Below are 27883 nucleotides of genomic sequence, written 5' to 3'. Positions count from 1 at the left end.
AAGTATGCACTCAACTCTGAACCTTTTTGGAAGGTTTTGTGAGGTTTCCTTAAAGGGGGAAACACTCAAGAGAAGGTTTCAAAACATATGTATTAGCATTCATTTCCCATAGGTAAAATATTAGCTGCAGCTCAAACTCCTTGGCTGGTAAGAGCCAACATATTTGTTTGGAGTGGGCGCCTGGTCCTAAAAGTGTGCTTCCTCAAGTTTGTGCGGATCTGTCCTAAGGGGTGTTTCTAATGTGGACAAATACCTGTTAGTAATATCTGGGTTCACCCAAACTGACCATGACACATCTTCTCATTTTCAGAGAGTTGACTGGCTTATTTATGTCCACTGTCCTGGCTGGGTTTGCAGATACGGTAACAGGCAAACATTTTTAAGGGGTGTTGTGACTCAGCGTACACTTAAGGCCGACAAAGGATGCAGGTAACAAGGAGGTTTATTAGGTGAAAGGAGACCCTGGGAGCACCGGGAAAACATTACACACCAACACGTCATTCTCCACCAACGGCTCTCCCCTGTCGTTCTCAAAACCGGGAGGGCTCCAGAACGGCACACGACAGCCAGGAAGAACATATCACAACACCCCCCATAAAAGTGGATGCAAAAGGAAGGGTGGTGGGAGGTAGAAGTGGGGGGAAGAGGAGACGGAGAACAAGGGGAAATTCACAGGAAAGGATAGAGTTGAACAAGAAACAAGGAAATCAACCCTGAGGTTGACAGGATGCCTTCTGCTGAGTTGAAATACTGGAGTAGATTCCCCAAAAATATACAGTTCAATAATAGTCATCTCTGCAGTTGGCCAGAATTTTCCTCTTCCGAGCCGACTACCCAGAACCGCTAGCTTGCTTCTTCCCTTTCAGAATCTGTGGAAGCTGTGTCATATCAGCATAGCATGGCATTGCATGGCATCTCCGCGCTGGGCACACTAGCAAAGGTATGAACTGTGCCATCAAAAGACCAAACCTTTTTGGCTTCCAGGACTACAGTTATTCTGCCTACACTCTCACGTCACTTCCTGTACTTTCACTTTGCACTTTTGTCTTTCAAGAGTGAGGCCTTTCTCTCTAATCACTTGCAAGACCCCCAGATGTTTTGCATCATGTTCCTTCTCAGTAAGTCTTGCTATCAAGATATCATCCTGGAAAAAGTAAACTCCTTCCAGTCCTCAAAACAGTTGTTGCATGAGTCTCTGGAAGACTGCGGCAGCTGAAGCTAACCCGAAACACATGCGCTTATCTGTATGCCCCCAATGGTGTCATGAAATATGTTAATGTTTTGACTCTTCATCCACGACTACATGATGATAAGCAGATAATAAGTCTAATGTTGTGAAATATTTTGCAGGCTTCATTGTTGTTAGCAGCTCATTAATGTTGGGAAGGAGGTGCCTATCATCCCAAATGTTGGTATTAAGATCCCTGAGGTCCACACACATGCATATCAAGCCATCGCCTTTCTGCACGATGACAATGGGAGACAACCAATCCGATGACAGAATTGGCTCTATAATGTCTTGTCTTCAGAGCTTCTCCAATTCTTTCTGTAACACGTTCTGTGTGCCAACCAGGATGTTTCTGACCTTATGCACAACTGCTTCTGCTCCTCTTCTCAAAATCATACAGTGTTTGAATCCCTTGAGCTTCCCAATGGTGCTGTTGAACACTTGTGGGAACTGTTTCACTAAGCCTTGCATAGTTGAAAAATCTTGAGTCATGATACTTAGTATGGGTTTCTCCTCTCCTGGGTGAATTTTGAGTTATAGGGCATCCCAGTCCAAGACGGTTGATCCCTTCTGAGCAACAACTAACTTTCATTAGGTCTCCCAGCTCCCGAACCTGGAGTGTACCCATTTGAATCCAAAGATGTTTATGGGGCTTTGGCCATACCATGTTCTCTCACATTGGAGGGCTTTAGTTCTTGTGTAGAACAACAACATTTGTTCTGATACGTAACAACACCCACCATGGTATAGGGTGACCCAGTGTTCACCATCACCTCCAGTGGAATCTTGTCCATTATAACCTTCTCCCAAGGTCCTCTCTTCCTGGTAGCATTGAGTGAAAGAATACATATTGGGTCTTCGTCCCCTGAATCCTTGATAGTGAGAAGGCTGCTGGGCCCCGCAAATGTTTCAAGGGCTCTTATGGTGTGGCATCCCTTGCCCTTGGGATTCTTGCAAGCTCTTCCATAATGTCCTACAACACCACACCTGTAATATTCTGCATTAAAGGACGGCCACTCCTTTTGCCATTGTGGTGTCTAGTACGTCCACACCTGTAGCACCTGGATTGAGGACATTCACTCCTGTCAGATATGTCTCCTCTCTCTTTCTTCACCATGTTGTTGTCACCTGTTGTGTCTTTTTGCAGATGCAGTATTTTTCCTCACCAGGGCAATAGTCAGATTCTCGCATTCATCGTCGCATTCCTCTATTCTTTTTATCTCAGGAGCAAATGTGTCTTGTTGCACGGCTTTCATGCACTTCTTGCCAAGCTCAATTCTTGCGAGATCAATGGCCTATTCTAATGTCGGGTCCTTGGCCTGCCACAATCTCTTCTGGGTATGCAGTACAAGCTGATCCCTAAGATATTCATCTAGGACACCTGTGAATTGCAGGACCCAATGAGGCTGCTCACTGCCACTATAAAGCTATCTACAGATTCCCCTTTGTTTTCTAGAGAAAAAGTAATACCTCTCTAGCACCAGTCTTTATTTCCAAAATGCTTCTCAAGTTTCGCTAGTGCTGATTCGTATTTCCTGACAGTTCCCGAAGAGCCAGACTCTCCTGCCCCTTTTGGGCACACTGTGCCACCAAGGGTGTGGAATATCCTTAAAGCTTCAACATCGATACAGTTCAGAAGGGATGCTAGCTTTTAATCATCACTGAACTTGCCTCCCCCAGGGCACGTAGATCTATTTCAAATGATTCTATCCACTGCTCCCATGGTATATGAGGTTCTCCAGGAGAGGCGAGAAATGCGCAGGGAGTAGGTGTGTTTTACATGGTCGCCCGGTTGAGAACTTCAGGGAAATATTGTATGTATTTGTTCGGTTATTATTTATCCCAATTTCTTTAGTGTTTTTTATTAAAGAAAAAAAAAGAAGCAGTGGGTCTCTTACATGTTCTTCAGTGCCATTAATTTACTTTCAATTAACAGTTCTGTAAAGGAGGGATGTCTTTAAAAGTAGACTGTTTGAAGGTTGCCCTACCGAGCCCTGGTTGTCTAGGAGACACAACCAAACAAGATGGCTCCACGTACCGGCATGTTAAGAGGGCATTTCCTCTAAAGTCAGGCAAACCGTGATCTCTCATGCCGGTGCGTGTTCTCTGGAGATGGCTCATGCACTCGCCCAAACTCAGCCATGAGGATTCCTTCACCGGACTCACATTGGATGTGGTTACCCGCTCACAGCAGACGTAGATTGCAGCCGGTGATCAGACCGCCACTGGTTGAGGCAGCCTTGCAGTGGGGGGGGTCTCCTCCTCCATCACAATGTCAATAATGGGAAGGTGTTCCTCGTAGCCAATTTGTTGTGACTCAGCATACACATAAGGCTGACAAAGGATGCAGCTAACAAGGAGGTTTATTGGGGGAAAGGAGACCCTAAGAGCACTAGGAAAATGTTACACACCAACACTGTAATTCTCCACCAATGGCTCTCCCATGTCGTTCTCGAACTGGGAGGGCTCCAGAATGACACGGGACAACCAGCAAGAACATATCACAAGGGCGTGAGCTTTTAACAGGGGCACCCGGGCAGACACATTGAATATTGTTTTTAAAAAAGAGGCATATTTCATCCCCCTGGGATACCACATGCCATGACAACATTTCTGTACTCAGAGGGGTGCAATATGCCCTAAGTGGCAACAAATTAAAGTTTTTTTGGATGGCACAAAGGCAAGCAGCAGTATCTGTGATTCTCGCTTGAGCCAGGTCTCAGACCTGGTTTGAGGCCTGCCGAACTTGCTGGTGGTCTGCTGACCTAGTCACAGGGCTACAGTTAGCCTACAAACTAGCAATGTGGACATAGTAGTTAATGGGTCAAACTGCAGCATGGGGGTTGTGGCCACTTTGGGTGGCAAAGCCTGGTGCAAGCCTGAAGTTAATTGATCATTGCAATGGTAGGTGGCCTGCGGACCTGCTCCTGCGGAAAGTGCCCTCTGTGCATAGCCATAGGCCAGGCCCATCAGTCCCTTTGGGTGGTTTGGTAGGGCCTGAGGCATTTCCTGTTAGATCATAATGGAGAAAAGTGGTCACTGGTCTAGCTGCAGGCCATAGCTTGTGTCCCATGGATCAGCAAATGGGACAAAGTGGCCACTCGGCCAAGGACCATGGACAGTGGCCTGTGGCCACGCCCACAGGCCACTTTAGACAGCTTGTCAGGGCCGTGGGCAGTGACATGTGGACCCACAAATGGGGCCCAATAGCAACTTTGGTTGGTGTGTGGGGCCCAGGGCATGACCAAAGGCAGAGGGCATTTTCCACTTCGGGTGGGTCGGCAGGCAGGGACACCACTGTGAAGGACTGCAGGCCAAGCCCACTGGCCCCATCAGGGGGTTGGTGGGAGTCCAGACCATGGTCAGTGGCCACTGCGGGTGGCTTCATGGGATCCAGTGCATGGTCGAGGCCTATGCACAAACAGCCAACTGCTCCACCTTTGGGTGGCATGGGGTTCTGGTGGAAAGGCCACAGGACAAGAGAGGCCATAAGGCTTGGTCAGAGGAATATGTTTCCTTTTGAATTATCCGTGTTAATATTTGCATGTAGGGTTCTTGTTTATGTGAACGGCTCTTTGTAAATGGGCGTTTCTGGCAAAGACATTTTAACAATATTATGTTAGTGTGAGTAGCTAACATCATTATGTGTGCCCTGCGTGTGTGGTATTTTGCTTTGCTAATAATGTAGTGGAACTTCCACCCCGTGCATTATCAGCGGTTGCTATTACTTTCTCTGTGAGAAGAGGCATTTCAAGGCCATACCAGTAGTGATATAGAAATGTGATGGGGCGAGCCTATATTCACTGACAATGGCCCTCATTACGACCCTGGCGTTGGACCATGGTGCTAATAGCACCATGGTCCATGCCGGTAACTTACCGACTCCGCCATGGCGGAATGGGGAATTACCGCCCCATTCCGAGGTAGGCGGGCGGTAATTCCCCATGCCGCCATGGCCCTTCCCCATTCCCATTTTTCCCCCATAGGGCTCAATGGAAATGGGGAAGGCGCTAAGTACGGTGCCGCAAATTGCGGCACCGTAATTAGCAACAAGGTCCCTTTGCGGGTTGGTTTTTAACGCCTGCAAAAAGCAGCCGTTAAAGTCTCCAACCCGCAAAGGGACCTCGTAATCAGGCATTAAGGGTTTAACGACGCCGCCACCTTTTACGGCGCCGTTAACCCCTTAACGCCTGGGTTGTAATGAGGGCCAATGTCCCCATGTTAAAGCATAATTAAGCAAAGTAGCTCAAAGACATAGGGCCTCATTACGACCCAGGCGGTAAGTTACCGCCTGGGTCGTACCTTTACCACCATGGCGTAAACTACGTTTACGCCATGGTGGTTGGCGGACTTACCGCCCCATTCCGAGGTTGGCGGGGCGGTAAGTCCCCATTAACCCATTTACCCTTCCCCATTCCCATTTTTGCCCCATAGGGCATAATGGGAGTGGGGAAGGCGTTAATTACGCCACCGTAAATTACGGTGGCGTAATTAACAACAAGGTCCCTTAGCGCCATGGATTTTAACACCTGCTAAAAGCAGGTGTTAAATCCTCCATGGCGCTAAGGGACCTCGGAATCAGGCGGTAAGGGTCGGCGCTGTTTACGCCGCCGTAAACCCCTTACCGCCTGGGTCCTAATGAGGCCCATAGGTTGGGCCAATTGAACTTCTGCCACTTCTTTACATCCTGTGTGTGTGTGGATGTTGGTTGTGTGGTGCCTTCTCTGTCTGCGCCAGCAGAGTAGCAGCTTCTTCTATACTCTAGATACATTTGACTGTTCACCAATGAACTTTCCCTTCCAAGACAGCACTTGACCCTCTTCCACTGACCTTGAAGAGGATGCTATTTGGTCACAGGCTAGCTTCGCCTTGCTGTGCAGACTATTTGCTCACTAGTTTTATCGCACTGCAAAGCGTCAAACTCATTAAATGTTCCTCCTTGTTGTTTCCTAAACAGTATAATCCATTTACAAAGAGTGAACATTTCTTTTTTTATTCTTTTCATAGACTTGTTGCGAAGACTACCCAGACGTGCTGTTCATTAAAATTGACACTGTAAAATCACCGGTAAGCATTTCATTAATGAAGGAAATACTGTGGGAAAAGAGTTACCATATTTAATAAAATATCCACTTGGTCACACCTGTGACTTTACAGACTTTATCACATAGGATTTCCCCAGGATCCCAGTCCCTGGATAATAGATCTGGTTCGCAGTAATTTGGGAAGTGTGACTGAAATTGTGGTTGGTGCACCCTTGAGATCCAGCTATCACCTTACTGGGATAGTTGCTCCACAAAAAAAAAACAAACAGTCACAGAGGCTGTTCCCATGGAAACAATGTTCTTGAGTATGTGGAAGAAGCTTGGTGAAATGATTTAAGTTGTGTAAGTACTGTAGGAGACATTCACTTATGAAGGCAGGAGAGTGAATATCCAGAATCAATAGGATGCAGGCAAGGCAGTTGTGGGAGCTTTAAGTCTGAAATACAGAAGCAATGCCAGAGTCAAACAACGAGGTAAGCCATGTTAGGCCCTCTGGGGCTACGGGGGAAGCCAAAGGGTTGAAGTAAAAGGCTCAGAGATGAAAATCAACACTGTATTTAACAGGACCATGAATGGAGGTATTTTACGAAGGTATTTACAACCAGAAACACTGCTATATGTCAACATCAAAATTATAGAAGCATGATGGGAAGTGATGGATTTTGCCTCTTTTACGGAAGACAAACTCTAGAAGCAAACTGATGTAGTAATGGGGTAAGGTGACGTACAACATATGGAGGTGTGGACTCCCCAGCACAAATATTCTGCATGGGCTAATTTGAGGTAGGTGTGGAGCATGAGAAGAAGAGAGAATTTGCACCAAAGAACATTTTGGCGATTGCACCATATTTTTATAATACTTGATACACCATGGCAACTTGTTGTTTCTCCATGCTCCGCCAATGATTACATTGGCTTGTCCATAGATTTAATCAGGGCATCTCTGCAAGTCTGAACTTGATCAACAAGTGTGTTTACCCCGAGAACCTCATGACAGAAATGTAAAATATATTATTTGCACTGTGAAACCTCGGCCGAAGAGCAATATGTCTGGCTTTCCTAGTATTCAGCAAGACCTTTGACCCCGCTGGATTCAGAAGACTTATAGACAGGCTGATGAGGTTCAGGGACCGATTCATAACTTAGAGCAGTCAACGTGCTGAAGAGCACGATTCACTGCGGCAAATGAGGACGCCCAGGCTCCACCAGTATTCTCAAGTGGGCCTGGGAGTCCTCGTAGTGCACAACAATGCACCTCCAGGATTGCGCAATCCTGAGATCTTAGTAGCATTTTTATAAAATAACGACATATTCATTATTTTACAAAAATGCTGCCGAGAACACAGGTGCACATGAACACTTTCCTAAACACCAAAGTAAGAAGCTTCAACGTTGAAGCTGCTTACATTGGTGTATAGGAAAGTGTTCATATACACCAGTGTAAATGAAAGTGTTCATTCATTTACAGCAAAGTAAGAAGCTTCAACGTTGCAGACTACAACGTTGAAGCTGCTCGCTTTGGTGTAAATTAAAGTGTTCATATACACCCGTGTGTTGTATATCAACACTTTCATATACACCAAACAAGGCTTCTTGTGGCACTCCTCCACTATAACGGCACCAAAATGGTACTGTATATGTGTGCGATTTTAGCGCACATATAAGACTGGAGAAGTGCCACAAGAATACCCTTCTAAAAAGCCAGGTAACGAATGTGGCGGTTGCTAGGTTGGTTTCCAACCCATCCTAGCACCCACCACATGTATTCCGAAAGTTGTGAATTCCGGAAGAATGCGCCCCCCTTCAGAATAGGTCTCAAATACTGAAAAGGTCATTAACCCTTTTAACAACCTTTTTCGGTACTTAAGACCAGGTTGAGAATCGGGTCCTCAGTGTCAGTCCTAACGTGCATTAATCGATATGAAATAAAGAACTAAGTGATAGGCGACAAAGGCACTCATAATGAATGTGGCTTAGGAAATACTGCCAGACTTGTTCACCATTACTGCCACTCGTTTTTCCGGTAAAGCCAGCAGATTATGGGATGGTGCATGTTGGCTTCCATTTTGGAGTCCCTTAGGACTATTTTGCGCTTTGGAGGATTTATTGCTGCATTGTCTGTAGTAAAGCCTTAATTCTTCCAGAGGTGATGCCTCCTGCCAAGTGCAAGAGGCATCTCCTGAAGCTTACATCCACTCTCCTAGTAGGCTTTTGTGCATAACCTTCTGTTGATTCGATTACTGGATATTTTTTACTGCACAACCTTATTTGTAATAAGGCCCAATGTGCATTGACGAATGGGTTTTAGAGAAAGATGAAGAATTGCTCACCAAAATAATCAGTACTGGGGCCCATCAATCTCAGTTGTCAGTACATGTGTGAGTGCTGTTGTGAAGTGACTGAATATCAGGGGAATTCTCCTCAAATTGTTAAGATCAGCAGGGGAACTGGTACGCCTGAATAAGTGGAAGAGATGAGCACCTATTATGCCTCAAAGAATAGACTTTGATGTGTCAAGGAGAAACTAATGAAGCCCAGTGGAAAGTCTTTTTTTCAGGACTCAGAATTCCAGCGGAAATGTACCAGATTTAGGAGTATTATTGTACTCTGTAATGCAGGAGAGGAGGTGTGGACTATTTGATTCAATGACCTGCAAGTTTAAAAAGAAAATGTTTCAAGAAGGCCTGATGAGTCTGTGGAGTATTGGGTTGGTAGAAAGCGGCTTTATAAGCAATTTAAGCAATGCTTTGTACCAGTCTATATATTTATTGGAGAAGCCAAAATATATGGGTCCATTTCTAAAGGTAACATCTTCACATTAAAAAAGACACTTCAGACTTGAACTGTCCCCTCGAGACTGTGCCCTAGATGGGGGTACCAGGTTGACCCACCTTCTCTGCATATTCTTGTTTGCCCTATTGAACTGTGTAACACTCGTTTCTATACTCTGCTGTCCACTCATCTTCAATGACACTGTAAAAGGTACCCTACTGTGTTGTGTTGTGTAATGTCAAGTGCTTCAATAAAGAAAGTATAAAAGAAAAAGAAAAAAAAGACATTTCATAGGGGAGCTTCCAAGATGGTTGATAAATCTTACTGGGAGACTAAGTGAATGTGTGAACATTAGAAGTGGGTATAGAGAAGGAATATATTGAGGGGGCCATTAAAATAATCCTCAGGGTTATAATTGTAACAAGCGAGGCATTCCCTACAACAAGAGACAGACCACAAAATATGGTGTTTGTGGATGCCCCAGAAGTGCCACAATTATGTTTTCCATCACATAACAGAAAGGTGGTAGATGATGGAACTTCCTTTTTGGTAGATATTGCGGGGGTAACCCAGTAAGAGAAGTCAAATTAACCTGAGACAGACACAGGGCAGTAGTAGCAAAGGCAGAGCTTCGGACGAAGAGAATGTTATGGCGCTATTCCAGAATGGAAATTATCAGACTAGATTTGCAGTTAATATCTTGGATGGATGAGTTGCGATGTATGCATTTGGCGGGTCATTAGAAACAGAAGTTTAGAAATGTGAATCTACACGTTTAGATATTACAGACAGCAAAATATGCCCCAAGACGTATTTAGCTGTGTAAAATGGATGAAAATATATGTAGATAAACACTGGCCACACTGGAATATGTCATGCTTTATTTATCATCCTAAATTAATAAAGCTTCACACATTTAATTGTCAATTATACAGTAGCATGAGGTCCTTTTCTCTAATTCCAAACCAGCACTGAATGATGAAAGCACAAGGGCACCCTCACAAAAGTTATGCAGTTGGAAAGACACACAGATAATGTTTCCCCTGTCGTATTGAAGCATAGTTAATGTTCTCCAAAACCAACAACTGCTAGGGTTAAGAGCCTGTACTCAGCTTCATTTCATTTCCTTCTGCAGGGTGGGCAGGAGCACCACCATCAACTGTCAAACCCCTCTCTAGATAGGGTGCAAGAGTGACTACTAGTATTTGTGCCTCTCTGCCAGAGGGGCCTTCTTTACTTCTCCCATGAGGGCAGACTGATTTGCGTTCTTATTTGTGAAAGGAGTGGCTTTGCCCTGATTCTCCACCAGGATGGGTTCATGGTGAGATTGTCTCTGCGTGGGCAATATGTTCTAGGACCAGGGTATAAAAGCAGGCACTTTTCATGATGCAGGCGAGCAGCTGGCTATGTTGTAGTTTTTGGAGCCAGTTTCACATTCGGATTACTGACTGATATCACCACGAGACACATGAAAATACAATCTTCTTTTGGTTAAAGAAATTGTTTTGGTTGTTCCTCTTCCTCTGCCTTGTTCCAGTTCCTCATCCTCACTGCTTGGCAACGTGGGGCACAGGGCATCGTCAAAGGCCCTGCTGGGGGCAAAATAGCCACTAGCTGTGGCCACAGGGCCTGGTTTGTTACACATGATCCCGCAACCCCATGATGCGTGCCTTAGGAATAGACTGATGACATTGCAAGCGACTTTAGTAAAAATATCAAAAGGAAAATCTTTAGTTCTACAAGTGGTGTGAAATATAGCATAACAAAAAAACTCAATTTTGTGAAAAACCTATATTTAAGAGACAGATAAGTTGAATCAATTCAAAGCAACAAAACCATTGAAATTATGTGAGGAAACGTTTAGTTGAAGTGACCTTAAGGTGCAAGTTTAGCGAAACATGATCCCTGAAATTTGGCAGGTGTTGGAAGCTAAGCCACTGTAACTCTGAGCCGCATTCCATGAGCATATAGATGACATCATGTATGCCATAATCGATGACATCACTGGAAACATTGATGACATAAAATATGACATCACTTATAAGATCACTGCAAAGTTCATGTCAGTATTACAAATGTGTGTCCTTTATTTCCAGACCTTTGAGAAACATTTTACAGCTAGACATTTAGCTTATGCTATGAAAGGAGAAATGTACCCTTCCGGTATGTCAGTATGTCATGCATATTAAATGATATGCTGTAAAGTAATTTGACTGCTTGTCAAAATAAAGAAAGTAAGCCCTTCAAAAGAAGTACCTCAAGGTCTAGAACCCTCCCATTTTTCTATAAAATAAGGAAGATCACATGTTTTAGTACATGACTGTGTCTTCAGCCTCTATCCTAACAGCTGATTATACCCCAAAACGTGTAGCAATAACTCCTCAAGATTGTCTTTGGTGGGTCATCTTACCAAAGAACTACCAATTTGCATGGTAGTGACCTACCCTCTCCTTCGTGGAAAAGACAGCTGTGATATAAAAACAAATGTATTTGATAAACTGTTCCCTCTCTTGTTTGTTACTACTTTCTCTGCACTGCAGCAGGGTCATATAGATACAATACGCATATCTTCTTTTTATTTCATCAACATGCTATGAAAAAGTAGGGACTGTTGACCAGAGGGACTGTTATATCCCTTGTGACAGTGTCAAGGATGTGCTCCTGTCAAGAGGGGACCCCTCTCAACCTGGGGCAAGAGGCTTGCCAGGGTGTTTGAAAGAGCCAGTACTTCCTCAGAGCAGAGAGTGTTTGTGTAAGTTGGGAGGGTTCAGTCTCTGTCCCTTCTATCTGTGCCTGGCTAAATGATCAAATTATGCAGAACAAAGTAGGGACATCTCCCACATCAAACCAGCAATACAGATGCTCCATTTAATGCAGATACAAATTGTGTAAACTGACTACACCCATAGAGAGCCACCATTGCCAAAAGCCGGCAGACCCGCATACAAAAAAATGGGTGGGTCTTAAATCGTGTTATATGGTATAGTTCTATGTTATATTCTCGAATATGAAAGGCCGCACACAAATAAGAATGATTTCTGTTATAGCCGATTTGGTGCAGTCTTTAATATTCACAAAATGTCCCTTTCCTCCCACCCCAGTCTGCCCTCACCTCTGAAATCGGGACATTTCACCCCCCCAAAACCTCACTTTAATACTGCACCTATTCTGTACCCTAACAATTCCTACCAAACCCCCCACACATAAATATATACAATCACACACCCACACACACTTTCTACCCACCCCCTCCCCTTCACACCACAAACACTACCCCACAAAATACACACAGACACACAAACAGACAAACACCTCATTGCCAACTTGCATCTTCCCCTGCCCATCCCGGCTGTGCCTGTCAGCCCCAGTGCACACTCATGTGCGACATGGGCGTGAAAGTTTGATGAGCGGTGTTTCATAGTGGTCTTTCTGAATCGGTTTTTCTATTTTTCTACAAAATATTATTTACTGCGATTACATCTTTTCATACACTTGCTGGAAGCACAGCATACTTCAGGCCACTTCTAGTGTTGGTACAGCCCCTTAAACTCAAACCAGCTCCAGTTGAACTCCGGGACAACCAATCCCAGGCCTCGCTCAATTACAAGCCACAATTGCAAACCCTCAGTAAGAATCTCACCCAGCAGGAGGAAAAGAACACAATGCAAAAGGACACAGCTGCAGTTGATCAGTGTGTTTTGTTAGGCAAGGTTTCAGAAGGCAGTGGGAGAGGGATAGAGAGTTATACATGGAGCTGTAATGAGGTGTCAAAGACGATAGTGCATATGATAGCAAGAGTGGAGGTGTTAGGCAAGATTTCCACAGAGCTGGTAAATCTTCCTTTCCTGGTTCAACCCCAGAACTTTCTGATTTTCTAGTGGGATATTTTTCATTAATACCTCAAGTGAGTGGGAACCTTTTTCCACACTCACCTAATCTTTAACTCTTTTTATTGGTCTCATTTTTAAGACACTCCATAGTGTCTTTTTAAAGTTATCATGTTTAACAACTTATTGGCAATAAGTGCCTGTTGTAGCTGGGTTGCCCTATGGGCTCCACATTTAACTTTCTTGTGCTAACCTTGAGTGAACTACAGTTCCCAAGGGTAGAAAGGATCTGTGGATCCCCTTTACACTTTATTCTGTGAAACCCGCACACCCCACCTAATGTGGAGTGCTGGGGAGATACAATGTATCCCCTTTCACATTAAAACTGTAACAATTCTGTTACAGTGACAAGCTTACCTTTAATGGCTGGTAGCAGTGATACCTTTTACTAATTTGGTGCACCTTTACTGCGGGCTGTGATCACAGCAGCAGTAAAGGCACCTAAGGGTGCTCATTTTACCAAAATGGCCCTGTATTCTTTTTCTGCCATTTTAGTGTTCCTTGTTGTTACTTGTTCCTTCCCCTGATATCCAGGGTGGGAAATTCCTTTGTGTGAGTTTTGTCTTCGGCGGGAGTCCCCTGGGCACCCAGCCCAGGCTCCAGTCAATCTGTAAGCATAGGAAGTGGGAGAGGAGTCCAAAACGTCCCCATCCTTTGTCTTACGCCTTGCTTCAACTGGGACAAATCCCAGTGGGGGGCTGGCTGTCCTGATTGGACAACCAGACACCCCTTTCTTGTAAAATGCGGGAGAGAATGCAGAGGTTGTGCTGTAGATGCCTGATAAATACTGGAAACCTGGAAGCTGAAGTCATGTCGACCACTGGGACAGAAAACTGAAGAGGATGACGAAGGAAAAGCATCAGAGATGATTTCCAGCGACCGGAGAGTCTGCTGTGTAACCAGAGCCTACTGCAGCCCTTCCTTCCAATTGACCTGCGGTCTCCGAAAACGACGACTCGAACCCAGACCCTGGTGAGACCCACTACACTCAAGAAAACCTGCATTCTGAGCCATCCCATGGGTTGCTGCAACCTTGCGTTCTTGCAGTACCCCAATACCCTGGGAGCTCCAGCCACTGTGCGGTGCACGGTCTTTCGAATTCTGAATCTCGCTGAAACTTCGTGGGCATCTTGGTGTATCTCCAGAGACACGAAACAAGTCTGAAAAGTTCCCTCACAAGAGTGCTGGAACTTTGTAACAATGAGAATTCAATTGCGATATTCTGTCTTCTTCTGTGCTCCTTGAAAAGGTGCCAAATCGGCAGAACCGCATTCAGCCACAAGGAAAATCTTGCCTAGAGCCTTCTTCATCGATCCCTGCTGCAAAGTCCCTTCTGAGGTCTTGTGTTCAGTCTCCAGGACAAGGAATCCACTGACCAGGTATTTGGCTGCAGTCCCTGAAGTTCGCATGCTGTAATCTCTTCTTCATTGCTGAGGTACTGTGTTGGCTTGGGTATATACTTACCTTAAGCCTTTTGGGATTTCTGCGTAATCCTGGGGTGTTTTCTGTGATTGGGAGGTCCCTCATCCAGTGCACCTAGCCCCATTGCTAGAATCCTGCTGGGGAGTCTTCTGTGAAGCCACTGGGCCCTCTTCTAACCCTAAAAGTAAAGTACTCACCTGTTTGCCCAGTTTTCCTAAGGAACTCTGAGTTTTGCTACTAAAGGACTTAATCTAACACTGCCTGTTGGTCACTAGTCCTAGTGACCCCCCCTTCTGCCACTGAGAACACTCATGCTACAAGAATAAGGGAAAGATTTTGAAGGGATAAGGACTTCTGCCTAGAAAATAAATCAAGTGTTTTACTTGCTTATAAAGAGTTGGTTGGTAACTGTAATTCTAAGAGTGAACGGTTACTGATCTTGAATGTGTGATGCACTATACTTAAAAGTATGGTTAACATCTTTTCTTCCTTAGCCACTGTTTGGTCAGTCTAATAGAAAGTAGATGTGAATGTATTTTACTCTCCTGTGATTAGTTTGTGCCTCTTTACAAAAGTAATGTGTTGGTTTCACCAGATTATTCCTGTAGGTTAATTGTATGAGTGTCCTCCAACTGTTGGTATGACCAAGTTAGTCCTGTTAGGATAACTGTATGAATGTCCCCCAACTGAGTCTTGCTTCCTCTGACTTGCTGCTAGCCTGTCCATAAAAAGTCTACATTAGGTTGTTGCCTAGCTAGAATAACTATTCAGTAAAGTGTGACATTGGGTTTTACTTTCCCCTTCATTGTGAAGTATGTGGGTTTTACTTACCTTGTGTTAGCTGTGTGCCACCCAAAATAAGTTACCAGAGTTATTGCTTACCTCAATCTGGGGTTCCCTGATTTCAAAAGCATCTGTAATTGTATATTACTTCCTTAGGTTTTGCTCACCTGGTATAACTGTGCATTATGTCACAAGTAGTTATAGGTTTTTACTGCACCTAGGATAAGTTCACCAAAAGTATATTGTCCAGTTGACTGTTTATGTGATTTGTTCCAAGAGTCACTGTACAACTGGAAGGGCCTACTGCCCTTGTATTACTGAATGTAATCTGAAAGTAACCATTGGTCATTTACTCCCAAATAATAGGCTTGACCTATACTAAATGTGTATAACAAGGTTTGACTTCCCTAGAACTACTGTTAGGTGTTCTAAATAAGGTTTATACTTGGGTCTGTGTGCTTTCAAGTATAGTGTTGTGTTTTTATACTGTGATTTCTTATGATGTTTTAGTACTTACTTACCCCTAGATTTATCTGCCCTACCTGTATTTAAATAAATCCTTTATTTTTACAATACATATTGTTTTGTTTCAGTGTTTCTTTGGATCACTTGTATTACAATTTCACTTGTACTGCTTCTACTGCTCACTCTCCCCCCTAAAATAAGCCTGGCTTCTCTGTCTATGCTACCCTATACTCAGGTGGTACAGCCTTATACTAAGAGTGGAGTCTTGTACTGTCTCAGTTGAATGGTTTTACTAAGCCCTTAGCTGGACTTCAGAAAAACTGTCCTAATAGGAGGGTTTGGTAGTAAGAGACAGACACAAAGGTTGCATATTGATTGACAAAAACAGTTATTCAAGACAAAATAAGAGGGGTTGGAGGAATCCCTAACTAGCCCTATCTCTATGAGGGGTTTCCCTGCTGCAACAAACCTAACTAAGGATACTGTCAGTGCCAGGATGTCCAAATTATACTCCACCGTCCTGTGTCCAAAACCTATCCTATCCCTCACATGCTGAACTTTCTTGTACTCCACCAACTTGATTCCCAGGGTTGCGACAAGGTAAAACAGCTTGTCTCTTTCTCGCAATCTGTTGTGAGTCCCAGACACTGTTCCCCAAACCATGTCCTTTACCCACAGCCTTGGTTCACTCTCCTGCCAAGGTCTCGGGGTGCCACGGTCCCACACAAAGTTTGTATCCTCCTGCAGTATCGTTTGGGGAGCACTTACCCTAATCTTGGTTCTCAATCCCTTTCACATATTCACTCTGAGTGTTTCTTTGTTCGAATCACTCTGTTCCACAGCACCAGTTTACTCTCCTGCCAAGGCCTGTGTTTGTCGCTGCTTTCTGTAGAGATTGCGCTCCCCCTTGTCATAAATTGGGGATTGCCTTTTCTCCATTGGTCCGAGACACCCTTCACTTGATTGATTACAATGCTATCTCTTCTCACTCGGTTTTTACTTGATAGCTCTGGTACACTCTCCTGCCAAGGTCTATGAATGTTCTTCACATTAATACTGTTCCTACTTCCCCGATTTCTATGCAAGGTATGAGACCCTTGACCCCGGTAAATATTCTTTACTTCCTTTAAGTTGCATTCCCTGTGCCCTCTGGGTCTCCCCAACCGTCTGACTGGCCACCCGTGTACCTGTAGAGCCTTGGCCTCGTTGCTCTGGTTGTTTGCAGGTCTCCCAGGTATCGGGATGGCTTCTCTGACTCTGCAGAGCCTTCTGCGGTCTTTCGCGTGCCGTTGCAGCAAGTTGCCTCTGGTCAGCGTCTTCAGAGCAGTCCCGGTAACCGGCAGGTGAGATTCATCCTCCATGCTCTGCCTCTTGCATTGTTGGTCTCCTGCGGGTCTTCCTTTACTTTAAAGCATTTCTAAAGCGCAAAACTATGGACTCTTAGGCATTAGGGCACTGACAAACACAAAAAGCAAAGACGCTCGCAGATGGGCACCTAGGGGAGAAGCTCTGACACGAGAGAACAAATTAAGTGAACATCCAGGTTTTCAGTTTTCTTTTAAAGGATTCCAAGTTAGGCTGAACTCTAAGCTCAGGCAGCAAGTTATTCGAAGCCATAGGCACCGATACATAAAAAGCTCCCCTTTTAGCCCTCCTGGTTCTACTCCTGGGTTCCATAAGAAGTTTCTGTTTACTAGATCTTAACGATCAGCATTGTGCTTTTTCCCCTAAAATTTGCTTCAAGTAAATGGGCATAGTGCCTTGGATGCATTTAAAGGTGATCACTAAAAGTCGGTCGCGCTTGTGCCTCAACCGAGAGCCAGTGCAAAACTCTACTTGCGTCCGATACATGATAACGATGAGAGAGCCCCCCCACAACTCTAACAGCACCATTTTGCATGACCTGGAGTTTGTTTCCTTCTGTTTTACTCATGCCCGCCAATAGACTGCAGCAGTAATCTATTTTAGCTCAGATGATTGCAGGGGCAATAATCCCTGCATTAGCCTGGGTGATGAAAGGCCTAAGGTGGGCCAAGAGTTTAATAAAAAAAATGCTGCTGCAGAGACAAAAATACCGACATGGACTTTCATTGTGAGATGCTAGTCAAAGATGGCCCCCAAAGTTTTAACCTTCTTCAGGGGGTTTATCTTGACCTCGCCCAGTTGGTAGCTCTCATATGACAAACCCATCTTCAGTAACGTGGGTTTGCGGACCGACTATCAAGAGCTCAGTCTTACTCATATTGAGAGCTAGATTATTCTCCAACTTTCAATTCTCAATAATGGAGTAAGCTCTATTCAATTCTACCTCCTCTATTTCATAAATACCAACCAAGGGGACAAGACAGTGCATATCGTCCGTGTAGTTGGTGAATAAGATCCCCTCTTGTTCCAACAGAGCAAAGAATGGAACCATGAATATGTTATAGAGACAGGGGGAGAGACACGCACCCTGCGGAATACCAAATTCAATAGGAATCAGAGGAGCCTCCGCTTTCCCTGAAAATACTCTGTACTCTCAGCGATTCAAAAAAGAGGCAATCCAGTGTACTGCAGCCGGGGAGAAGTTAGCTACTGCCTCCAACCTGTCGACCAGGATGGAGTGGTCGACCAGGTCGAAGGCAGCAGACAAGTCCAAAAGTGTCAATACTGAGGCGAGGCCCTTGTCCAACCACCCCAATAGCCTGGATTTAAGTTCTAAAAGTGCTGTCTCAGTGCTGTATTCGGCACTGAAACCTGATTAACGGGAATTGAGCACTGGGAAGTTGTTTAAATGTTGAGCAATCTGCTCATACGTGACCCTATCCAGGATTTTTTATAAAAATGGCGTATTTGTAATGGCCTGTAGTTAAGTGGAACGTCGGGAGGTAGGCCAGTTTTTAAAAAAAATAGGAGTAACCCAGGCTGTTTAAGATCTTTGGGTACAAGTGAAGCATTGACAAACTTAAAATAGCAGTCAATAGAGCAGGCGGGAAAGTTTTAATTATTAAGGTTGAACAGGGATTGCCTTTGCAAGAGGTGACTTTGAGTTTATTCACAACAACTGACAGCTCATCCTCGGATAAGGTAGAAAAAGTTAATTGAGGAATAGAGGAGCATCTCATGAAAATGTCCGTCATCACAGTATTGGGTGTTGTTGGAAGCTCTTTTTTCCTACAAAATATGTCCGCTCTTATGGCCTTCAATTTGTCCGACATGGCATCTTGAATGTCCTGACACAAGGCGGCATCTTTGACTACTTGGCCCGTGTCAGGGGAGTTTGAGGTTTCCTGCTCTTTGTATTTTAAAGAGTTCTTTAACCTCTGATTGGGCTTTTGAAATCCTGGTATTAAGGAAGTTTTTCTTTGCTTCAACAATAGCCATTTTATAGGTTTTAGCTGCACTTTTGCATTTTGCCAAAGCACTGGGCGAAGGACTCGATTTCCAACTATAGAATAGAATAATTTCATAGTAGAGGATTTTTGTTTTTTCAGATATGATGAAAACCAAGGTTTATTTTGCGCACCCTCCCTAACTCTCCCACGTTTGAGGGGGGGCCAATGAATTAGTAATAACCTCTAGGTTAGATAGAGGAGTATTGGACATGCCAGAGGAGGTATCCTCAGGTGTCAAATTAATAGACAGGTTCAGCAAGGATTCAATTCTATCCTCGGTAAGCAGTTTAACATTTCTGCCAAAAGAGCTCTGAAGTCTCTTTACCTTGAGTTTTTTGGCACGTGAGCTTGAATGGTAAAATGCACAGAGGAATGGTCTGACCAGGGGCAAGAAGAAACATGAAGATCCTTAGTACTAACCTTGATGGAAGACATCCAATCAAGAGTATGGCCCTGATTATGTGTAGGAGAATGGTTCAACTGCACAAACCCAATATAAGCCAGGGCAGTCTCCAGTTCTGCAGCCATCTGATCCTCCTTAATCCTCTGATACCTATAAATGAAATCTTCCATCTGATCCTTCCTCTCCTCTGCACTCCTATGTGCGGCAAAATGCTTGGTTGGTAGTGATCTGGAATCCCAGACAGCATCCTTATCTTCCTGCTGGATCTTTAAATGAAAGGCAGCCAATTACATTAAGGCAAGGACTAGAACGTATACCATTGTTCCCGTAATCTTCATTGCTCATGTCCTCTTCCTCAGTATAGGTCTGCCGTTATCTGCTTGGTGAGTGTTCTTTTCTTCAGTGGATTTAACTGGAGCAGCATAGCAACAGTACATTGTTGTACTGGACGAAGGGTACAGAGAAGTGGTTTGGGTAAAGGTGGGAGGGTTAAGGGGATACAGTGTTCTTCCTCTGGTGTCAATGTTCTCAATGGGGTCTCCCATCCCCGTGACATCCTCCCGCTGAGTACCACGCCCACAGGGACCATCGGGAAGCAGCTTCAGCACCAGGGCCTCATGAGGGTGGGCTTCCCCATCTAAAACAGTGACAATACCTTGGAATTCGTCACACGGTATAAGGGAAAGAGATGGCAGTAAAAGAGGAGAAGGTGGTATTATCAGCTGAGGAAACAGTGGTCATAACAGCAGAGGACTGACTGATAGATTGGGTATGCTAATAATATCCAATTGCTTTTAATCAATTAATGAAAGGTCTCCAGGTGCTGAAGGTAGAGGAGGTGCTAACAGAGGAGGATGTGGAAATAACTTTAGAGGAGGTGGTACCAAGAGAAGAGGAAGTGGTTGCAGCAGCAGAAGGTATAGTATCAGAGGATAGAGTGCCGATTCTGGCAGAGGAGGTGGAAGCAGCACTGGAGAAGAGTAGATGGAGAACATTTATAGACCAATAGCTGATATGATATGGCATTTATTTCGCGCCTATACACAAGTGTTTCAAAGTGCGACGAGGCAAGGGAGGGGGAACAGAGGGAAGACAAACAGCAATCCTACTAGGCCAGGTGTCAGATCACACAAGGGCATGAGTGGCCGCTGGGATGGCCCAAGGAATGCTTTGGAAGCAGGCAAGGGAATGAGACCTAGGTAAGCAGTACAGAGCAGCAGTGAAGGCAAAAGTGAAAGGACCCCAAGACTTGAAGGAGGGAGGACCACAGATTCAAGTAAAGGTAAAGTGCCAAAGGCAGCGTTAGAAACCATCAGGACAGAGATACTGCAGCTACACCATCATCAACTGGTCCAAAAGACAGTCCAACGGACTCAGGGACTTAATTGGACGTGAGTAGTGAGGCCAGAAGAAAGTGTTCAGAAGCCCCTTTGAAAATCACAATGCCACTGAGAGGTTAGACGCTATCACAATCAGTGTGCAAGACTTGTCTTTGTCATCTTTCAGCCCATTTTCATTGACTTGAGTATCAACAAATGCTTGTGAACTGTCCTTTCAGAGTTCAGTGTTTTGTGCATACTGCATTGGCCTCCACAGAGGGGAATCCCCTTATCCCTCCTTGAACACCCTCCGCCACACTCTTCTAACTCTTCCTCAGACCCCCATGCCTTGATTGCGCTACTTCTAAAATTGGATGTGATGATACATTTTCAATTTAAGGGGGATTTTGCTCTTTCCCATGTTTATAGAATTGACACAATTTCTATCATTCTGCATTGCTTTCCAGATTAAGAGAATACCTCATTGATTGCTAAGCAGAAGGATCCATACAGTGGGTAATGATGTGAGCTGCAGTACTTGGCAGTACTTAGCCCTGCTGGTCCCCTCAGACACTCTAAGTATGTTCTGATGATCTAAACCGTTGGTTGGCCGTTGCTGTCTATTGATACACACTTATGGACTATCTTATAGAGACTGGTGACACAGAAGAGTATGTGTTGAGCTAGTATACACATTGGGATTCCAGGGCAGTTTATCATAAAATAGCGATTGAGTAATGCTGGGTACATGACGCGCTCAAGAGTATGCTCGGGCAATCCTGCTAGATAGTGGGACTGCCAAGCCAACTCATAACGTGGTCTTTTCTAAGAGTTGGCTCTGTTAGAGTTGAATGTTGTCGATAACAAAAGGAAAGGAAAGGGAGTGGGATGGACAGAATTAATAAAGTAAACATGCCATGTCTGGACCTTAATGTAAAGTAATCAATGTTCTGTTCTGTATAGTGCTTCATGACACAGTAATGCTGCCTCACAGTACGAAGGAGTGGGGAAGGAATGCTTTTAGGCTGCACGCTAACAATGTAAGCACCACTGTACCCAATGAGTATCACCGAAGAGCCCATCTGCCGTGAAAGGCCATGAACGGTCAGTTCTACAGAAAAGATAAGCGGCTCATCTTTGCTGTGGTAAGAGCAGGTTTTCCATTAACTGAGCTATTTTTCTCAAATATACCTGGGATACTCACTACGGCAACTTGTTAACCAAACTAGGCAAATGAAGCTCAGGGAAGGTGTTGGAAAGGGATGGTGTTATGTATGGGTCCACACAGTGATATATGTATACAGAAGTCCTTTATTAAGTATCATTCAAGGACAGCAGGTACCCCTTCAAGAGGCAGGCTCCAACTGACCAACCTTAGAATACACAGTGAAACTAAACACTCCAAATAGAACTACATGACATCACAATGTTACTCTTATTGCTGAAACGTATTGTAATGTAAATGTGGCACAATAATAACACAGGGAAGATTCACCTTAACACATCTCCTCCCTTCATTTTGTGGCAGGTTTAACCCAGGTAATAATCATTCAACCTGACCGGTTTGTTCCTGACCCTGTTCGCATGCAAGCTGGTGTTACTGGAGGCTGTACTCACATTCGGTTCACACATATGTTCTTCCTCTCCATTCCCAAATGAAACTTGCTCCTCTCTGGTTCCCTCACCAGCTTCACTGTCCACCATATTGCACTTAACCAATTTGGCCATCGACCAACATTTTCCACCATCCATGATTACAACATTCCCCCTGATCACAGCAATTTTCTTGGGTCCAATAAACTTGCTCACAATACATTTGGGAGAAGCCCTGGGATTCTTAACATAAACCCAGTCCCCCACTGACCATTGCATCTCCTTGGCACCCCTTTTTGTGTCAAACCTCTCTTTGTATTCATCTTGAGCCTCTCTAATGAGATCCATGATCCTTTCCCTGTTGACATGTACGCTCCTCGCTAAATCCAACCAACCTGGACACAACTTTGTCCCTGGTTGTCTGCCTTTGAGGGACATGAAAGGTGAAATGCCGGTAACAGTGTGTGGAGTCACGCAATAGTTCCAGACCATCTCCCTGAGAACTGTCTGCCACCTTAAACCTGAAGCCATGGCTAACTGCAATCCTCCCTTTAGGAATCTATTTGCTCTCTCGACCAGACCATTCGCTCTGGGCTGGTACAGTGCTGTTCTGTAATGCTTGATACCAAACCTCTTGAGAAACTCCACCATCCTATCCGAACAGAATTGTACCCCATTATCTGAAACAAGTTCTGAGGGGAATCCCTCCCTGTAAAAAACTTCCTCAAAAAATTGTATCATATGTGAAGTGGTTGCTTCTATAATGGCTTTCCACTCAACCCATTTCGAATGACAATCCACCAAGACAATAAGATATTTAACATCCTCTCCTAGTTCCTGTATGGGCCCCATTAAATCCACTGCCAATTTCTTCCATGGCTCTCTTGGAACGCTCACAGGTCTTAAGGGAGCTTCCTTGATAATCTTACTCTTGTCACTTCTTTCACATTCTTTACAGCTACTCACACACTTCTCTACCTGACCGTCAATCCCTGGCCACCAAAAGAATTGCCTGATATGCCTTTTAGTACCTCCCATGCCTAGATGGCCTTGGTGAGCTATGTCCACTAATTTGGGCCTGATGTCACATGGAGGTACTATTTTCATTCCTTTTCTGAGTTGAGACCCATCCTCTGACATGCTCAACTCCTCTTTAATATAGTAATAAACATCATATTTCTTTTCAATGAGATCTTTTCTGGGCCAACCTGTTTTGGTCCACAATTTGACTTGCCCCAAGGCCTCATCCATCACATCAGCAGACTGCCACTCCTCTTTGCTTATGGCATTGTGTACTAATGCACAAATACCCACAGTACCATCTGCACTTACATCCTTGAAACTCTCGTTCTGTGCAGGCAGTCTAGAAAGACAATCAGCAATCCCATTTTCTCCCCCAGGTATATACACCATTCTAAAGTCATATGCTAACAAGTCAATCATCCAACGAGATATTCTAGGTGAACCTTTAGCCCATTCCGCACTGCCCAGTAGCTGAACTAACGGCTTGTGATCAGTCTTTACAACAAACGACTGACCCCATAGAAAAAATTTAAAATGAGCAACAGCCCATGATACGGCTAGAGCCTCTCTCTCCACCACGGAATAATTGCTCTCCGCCCCCCTCAGAGGTCGGGAGGCAAAAGCTATGACATGTTCAATGTTGCCATCATATTGAAAAAGAGCGGCACCCAGACCTAACGTGCTTGCATCTACAGCCAGCACAGTTCGTCTGCCAGACACAAACCCTCCTAATGAGGGTGCCTTCACAATGCTATCTTTAATCTTACTAAAGGCATTTTGACATTCTTCCGACCACACATATTTGGTGCCCTTTTTCAATAGATCTCTCAAAGGCGACGACATTGCAGAGAAACCATCAACAAACTTGTGGTAGTACTCCGCCAATCCCATGAACGAGCGTAGTTGCTCCTTGTCAAGAGGTTGGGGAGCACTCACAATGCTATCCACTAAAGACTTCCTGGGAGCAATACCATTGCAGGAGATTTTATGCCCCAAGTAATCCACTTCCGTAACCGCAATTTTGCATTTCTCCCTCTGTACAGTCAGACCCGCTTCTTTGAGTCTGGCTAACACTGACCTAAGTATCTTATCATGTTCAGGACCATCATTTGCAAATATCAGAATGTCATCTTGAAATACCGTTACTTTCTCAAGGCCCTTCAATACCGTTTCCATCACTCTCTGAAATACGGATGCCACAGAGGCTAAACCAAAGGGCATCCGGTTATACTGGAAAACACCCTCAGGAGTGATGAATGCAGTCAAGTGTTGACATTCTTTAGATAACGGAACCTGATGATAGGCAGCAGAGAGATCTATTATGGAAAATAACTTGGGTTCTCCTAGAGTGGACAAAACTTCTGAGATATTCGGTAATGGGTGTCTCTCGACCACTATGTTCTGATTGAGGCTGCGTAGGTCGACACACAATCTCATCTTACCATTGGCCTTAGTAACCAAAACAACTGGAGACAACCATTCCGTAGCTACAACAGGTTCAATCACCCCTTTGTCAACCAATCTCTTTAGCTCCTCTTTAAGTTGTGCTCTCATCTTCAGTGGTACCTGTCGTACCTTGTGTACCACTGGTTGGGCATTGTTCTTAAGTCTGATGTGATGTTCAAACTCTCTAAGCCTTCCCAGCCTCCAGAAAACACCTGTGGAAATTCCTTGGTCCAAGAGTCCCCCAACTCAGCAATGGTGACAGGATCCGGTGCATTGGCTTGTACCCTTAAACCCAGCTTCCCCTGCTCCTCCCAGCCTAGCAGAGAGGTCCCTTTTTCCACCACAAGGATCGTGGCTTGGCATATTCTTTCCTTGTATATAATTTCTGCCAGAAATTCACCCAGTATATTTATGTCGGAGTCTGCATATCCACACACCCTGACATTGGTAGGCCGTATAATAGTACTGCTCTTCCCCAGAATGTTTGTCAATGTGTCTTGGGATATAATGGTCCAGGGGGAACAAGTATCAACTTTCATTTTGAGCTCAATTCCATCCACTTGAAACTTGTCCACGGGACCTTTGGTCATCCCAGACATCTCTGAAATCTCGAATATGTGTCTTGGGGTGAATTCTTGAGTGCTGGACACTTCTTGGATGTTGTACCCCCTTCCGATGCCGTCTTCATTACTGTTCATTGGCCTGAAGTCGATACTATTGACAGCGTTACCCTTGCAAACATTAGCAAAATGCCCTTTATTCTTGCACTTGAAACATTCCGCATATTTTGCAGGGCAGGAGGGATAGTTCATACCATGTCTTGAGCTGCCGCAACGAGAACATACATTTCTTGCATTTCCTCCTCCTCTCTTGACTGTGGAAAGGCCAACTTTCTTCTTTTGATTAACGACACAAACCGAAGACGATTGAGGATTGGATTTGTCAATCCTAAGTTCTTTGACATACTCTGAAGTCTGCTCGATGCTTCTTGCTAATTCTACTGCCTCATCCAATTTCATATCCTTTGCAAGAAGTTTCTCCTGGACTCTCACGTTATTGGTGCATCTAACCAGCTGGTCTCTAATCAGGGAATCAGTCAAATGTTCAAACTCGCAAGTGTAACTCAGGGATCTGAGGCAAGCAATGTAGGACTCCACAGACTCCGACTTCTCTTGGGCCCGCTGGAAAAATTTGTGTCTCTCAAAACTGACATTCTTCTTCGGTTCAAAGTGGTCCTGAAGTTGGTTAAGGGCAAACATATATTCATCCATGTCGCCTGCCTCAGGGGCATGTTGTCTGGAAAGTCCATCAAAGATTCTGCGTCCTTCTATACCAAGGTTGTGTAGGAGTAAGGCCCTCTTGCGCGCCGGGGGTAAATCTCTCCCCGCCCATCGCCACCAGGTAATTCTCAAACATGTCCCTCCACCTGTCCCATGTAATCGGAGCCCGGCCTGGTTCACTCAGAGAGGGTAGGGGAGGTGGAATGGAGGCGGCCATGGTTACAGGACGATATTCAAATGTGGATCTCTTATTTTTTTTCTTAACAAGAAAAGAAAGAGAAAAAAAAAAAAATCCTTCTTTCTTTTCCTTTTTTTTTTTTTATTGCAAGAATTTCAGTCCACTATTAGCACTCTGCTAGGATCTCTGCAACCAAGTGATTCCGCGTTCTATTCTGTGTGGCCGGGCTTGTGACAGACGTTGCTAGGAGACAAGATGTCACAATGGGAGGACCGGGGCTTCTGGAGGCCAGCACGTCATGAGGTGGGCGTGGCTACCCAAGACACTTGAGCCGCGAGCGCTCGCTCCCGGGTCCGTGCTGCGGCTCGAGCTTCGGGCAGCACTGGATCTGCGCAACGCCCCTCCTGAACTTGGGACTCGCGCGGGACTTCGAAAACAGCAGCCGCTGCACCCACGCTCAAATTAAAGCCGGGCTGCGGCTCGCGCTGGATGCGCGCAACGCCCCTCCTTGCCTCGGGGCTCGCGCTGTACCAACGCTCAAATTAAAGCCGGGCCGCGGCTGGCGCTGGATCCGCGCAACGCCCCTCCTTGCCTCGAGGCTCGCGCAAGACTCCCCAAGCAGCGGTCGCTGCGCCGACGCTCATAAGAAGCGTTTCCCACTTGCCTGGATGCCGGCCTTCAACTCCACCTCCTGCCCGCCTCTCGCCTGCTGTCCCTCTCGGAGGTGGAGATCCTCGGTGTAGAAAGGACCGGAGACCAGAGGACATCAGGTGGCCCAAGTCGAATTGAAGTGCCAATCCTCGTCGCCAATGTTATGTATGGGTCCACGCAGTGATATATGTATACAGAAGTCCTTTATTAAGTATCATTCAAGGACAGCAGGTACCCCTTCAAGAGGCAGGCTCCAACTGACCAACCTTAGAATACACAGTGAAACTAAACACTCCAAATAGAACTACATGACATCACAATGTTACTCTTATTGCTGAAACGTATTGTAATGTAAATGTGGCACAATAATAACACAGGGAAGATTCACCTTAACAGATGGTTTTCAGATTATTCTCAGGGGAACATCAACCATACAAGAGGGGCCCAGTCTCTACAACAACCCAGGAACCCACCAAGCTTTAATGTCATGGCACAATGGCTGCATGGGCAGCAGCCTCGGGCGGTATTCTCAGTAGGGCATACAGAAAGCCATGCTAACCTTGAAGTTCGTTCAGAGCCACTCCCCAACACTGAGCAACCCCCAGACTAAACATTTTCCGTCATCAGGGAGAAGTCAAATTTAGTTCTTACATTCTAAATATATTTCCAACAACCTATTTCCTTTCAAGGTTTTCCAGCGAGAGCCAGGTGTCGCATGCAATCTTCTGTGTATTTGGTGGTGTGATAAAGCAGGCCGAAGTAAAAATACACTCCCATCTCAGCCTCTGGCCCCCACCGGTCTCCTTCCCAAACATCCATACCAAATGCATCCTTTGCCTCTAAGCCTGCAGCAGAGGCGAAGCTTTTTATGTAAAGGTGCTATGTCCTGTGCTTGAGGAGAACAAATGAGATGTTACTGCAAAAGTGAGGATACCTAACTGTCAAATTGCCTTGGAGGCGGCAGTGGGGTGGAGTGAGGAGGCATTCACTGAAACAGAGCATGGGAGCACATAC

The 27883-nt window shown here is 45.0% G+C and overlaps 1 protein-coding gene across 1 annotated transcript in view; it reads left to right on the top strand.

Annotated features, from left to right (window-relative positions):
• Window positions 1-27883, top strand: part of LOC138516039 (thioredoxin-like) — a 180561-nt gene that overhangs the window by 77143 nt on the left and 75535 nt on the right. The window contains exon 3 of the mRNA XM_069630846.1: window positions 6236-6295. Within this exon, the coding sequence (XP_069486947.1) occupies window positions 6236-6295 (60 nt within the window). The remainder of the gene's footprint in view (window positions 1-6235; window positions 6296-27883) is intronic.

The sequence above is a fragment of the Ambystoma mexicanum genome, chromosome 6q (genome assembly GCF_040938575.1).
Source record: "Ambystoma mexicanum isolate Mex_15411 chromosome 6q, UKY_AmexF1_1, whole genome shotgun sequence".
Taxonomy (NCBI): domain Eukaryota; kingdom Metazoa; phylum Chordata; class Amphibia; order Caudata; family Ambystomatidae; genus Ambystoma; species Ambystoma mexicanum.
Note: the sequence above shows the minus strand (reverse complement) of the source record. Positions and strands in the feature narration are given on the sequence as shown.